Source organism: Garra rufa, chromosome 2, assembly GCF_049309525.1.
Source record: "Garra rufa chromosome 2, GarRuf1.0, whole genome shotgun sequence".
Taxonomy (NCBI): domain Eukaryota; kingdom Metazoa; phylum Chordata; class Actinopteri; order Cypriniformes; family Cyprinidae; genus Garra; species Garra rufa.
Genome location: NC_133362.1, coordinates 43,567,641 through 43,570,372, shown reverse-complemented (window position 1 = coordinate 43,570,372; position 2,732 = coordinate 43,567,641). Strand labels below are relative to the sequence as shown.

Below are 2,732 nucleotides of genomic sequence, written 5' to 3'. Positions count from 1 at the left end.
TTTTTAAACTTGTTATTCATGAAAGAATCCTGGGGGGAAAAAGCTTTTCATCACAGGAATAAATTCTATTTTAAAGTATGTTAAAATAAAAAAACAAACATTATTTTATATTGTAAAAACATTTTGCAATATTACTGTTTTTTCTGTATTTTTAATCAAATAAATGCAGCCTTGATGAGCATAAGAGACTTCTTTCAAGACTATTACAAGTCTTACTGACCCCAAACTTTTGAACGGTAGTGTATTAAAAAATAAAAATATAAATAAAATAACATATCAAGGAAAAAACATGTAACATGGGCAGCATTAACGCATTTAATTTGTTCACTACTTTTTGCCAGCCCTCTCTCCTTGCTTTTCCAGCCTTTGCAGTGTTCCCTTGCGTTTTAATTAAACTCTGAAACTCCTGAAATCCCTCAATCAAGAGTTCTTGCTCTGCTGCAAAAAAATACTGAGCGCGCTCCTTCGTCATGTTCGCCGACCAATCAAAGAGTTGCCGATCAATGTTTCTACTATCGATACGTAGCCCCTTTTAAGCCACTCAGTGATCTCAAATAACTTCATCCAGCTATACTAATCATCAACAACAGGTGCGTTCGGAGAACCGGAATAGCGAGCTCATAGTTAGCGAGATGATTTGATCTTGGATGTGTCATTTGATCTTGGATGTAGTAAGCAAGGTACGAAGAACGGACCCCAGGTCCCTTTCTATGAAAGCACTTTTTGTAAATGATATGATCACTGATCATAACCTAGATGTGCTCTGTTTGACAGAAACCTGGCTAAAACCAGACGATTACATTATTTTAAACGAGTCCACCCCCCAAGATTACTGTTATAAACATGAACCGCGTCTAAAAGGTAAAGGGGGAGGTGTTTCTACTATTTATAGCAATATTCTCAATGTCTCTCAGAGAACGGGCTTCAAATATAACTCGTTTGAAGTAATGGTGCTTCATATAGCATTATCCAGAGAAACAAGTGCTAATGATAAATCCGCCATGACGTTTGTACTAGCTACTGTTTACAGGCCACCAGGGCACCATACAGACTTTATTAAAGAATTTGCTGATTTTCTATCCGAGTTGGTGTTGGCCGCAGATAAAGTCTTAATAGTGGGTGATTTTAACATCCATGTTGATAATGAAAAAGATGCATTAGGAACAGAATTTTTAGATATTTTGAACTCTATTGGGGTTAGACAACACGTGTCAGGTCCTACTCATTGCCGAAATCATACTCTAGATTTAATACTGTCACATGGAATTGATGTTAAAGGAGAACTCCGGTGTGATTTTGACCTAAAGTGTATTGAATCATGATACCGAGTGTGAACGTACCTTGCATATCTCATCTCATCTTGTCCACTGCAGTCCGAAATCTGGGGTTAGTTAGCTGATGCTCACAACAGGTTGTTAATGAGAGTCAATAGGGCATCGAAGTAGCCATGTAAATAAATCACTGTTTTACGCCATTTACGAGGCACAAAGTAGCTCCACACTTCATTGGTAGACTTCCAAGGGCCCTGACATTTAAAACGAGACATTGAGAACTCAGAAAAAGCACCGGTAGTTTATTTACAAGAAGATTTATACAGACATGTTCCACCAGAAACAGACCGGTCGCCGCCATCTTGAATTTAGTCACGATAAGTCGAGTGTCGAGCACCAAGGAATTTATCAGGTTATCAACTTATCAGGTTGTAGTTTCCTTCGTGCTCGACACTCGACTTATCGTGACTAAATTCAAGATGGAGGCGACCGGTCTGTTTCTGGTGGAAAATGTCTGTATAAATCTTCTTGTAAATAAACTACCGGTGCTTTTTCTGAGTTCTCAATGTCTCGTTTTAAATGTCAGGGCCCTTGGAAGTCTACCAATGAAGTGTGGAGCTACTTTGTGCCTCGTAAATGGCGTAAAACTGTGATTTATTTACATGGCTTCTCCGATGCCCGATTCACCCTCATTGACAACCTGTTGTGAGCATCGGCTAACTGACCCCAGATTTCGGACTGCAGGACACAAACCGAGATGAGATATGCAAGGTACGTTCACACTCGGTATCATGATTGAATACACTTTAGGTCAATATCACACCGGAGTTCTCCTTTAATGGTGTTGAAATTCTGCCGCAAAGCGATGATATCTCAGATCATTATCTAGTCTCTTGTATACTCCAGGTAGCTAAAACTGTTAATTCAACTCCTTGCTACAAGTACGGTAGAACCATCACTTCCACTACAAAAGACTGCTTTGTAAGTAATCTTCCTGACTTATCTGAATTCCTCAGCATATCCAGTAGCTCAGAAAAACTTGATGATGTAATAGAAACTATGGACTCTCTCTTTTCTAGCACCTTAGATACAGTTGCTCCAGTGCGCTTAAAAAAAATTAAGAAAAACAGTGTAACACCATGGTATAACGATCACACTCGCGCCCTAAAGAGAAAAGCACGAAAAATGGAACGCAGCTGGAGGAAAACAAAATTAGAGGTTTTTCGTACTGCCTGGTGTGAATGTAACTTATCTTATAGAAAAGCATTAAAAACGTATTAACGAAAATATAGCAGAAACAGGTGCAGACATTTCCCAACAGCACAGAAGTAATGACTTTATGAAGTAATTTATCTCCAAGATAGACAATATTAGAGATAAAATTGTAACCATACAGCCGCCCGCTACAGTATCGCATCAGATAATGCGTTGTAGATCTCCTGAGGAACAATTCCACTCATT

At 38.8% G+C, this 2,732-nt stretch overlaps 1 protein-coding gene across 1 annotated transcript; it reads left to right on the top strand.

Moving 5' to 3' along the window:
• Window positions 1–647: 647 nt before the first annotated feature.
• On the top strand, window positions 648–1,322 carry LOC141325958 (uncharacterized). The gene has a single exon (XM_073834676.1). The coding sequence runs from the start codon at window positions 648–650 to the stop codon at window positions 1,320–1,322; it is 675 nt and encodes a 224-aa protein (XP_073690777.1).
• The last annotated feature ends 1,410 nt before the right edge of the window (window positions 1,323–2,732 follow it).

What these genes read in the sequence shown, in the direction of transcription:
- LOC141325958 (XM_073834676.1), top strand. Translation starts at nt 648, where the DNA reads ATGTGTCATTTGATCTTGGATGTAGTAAGCAAGGTACGAAGAACGGAC.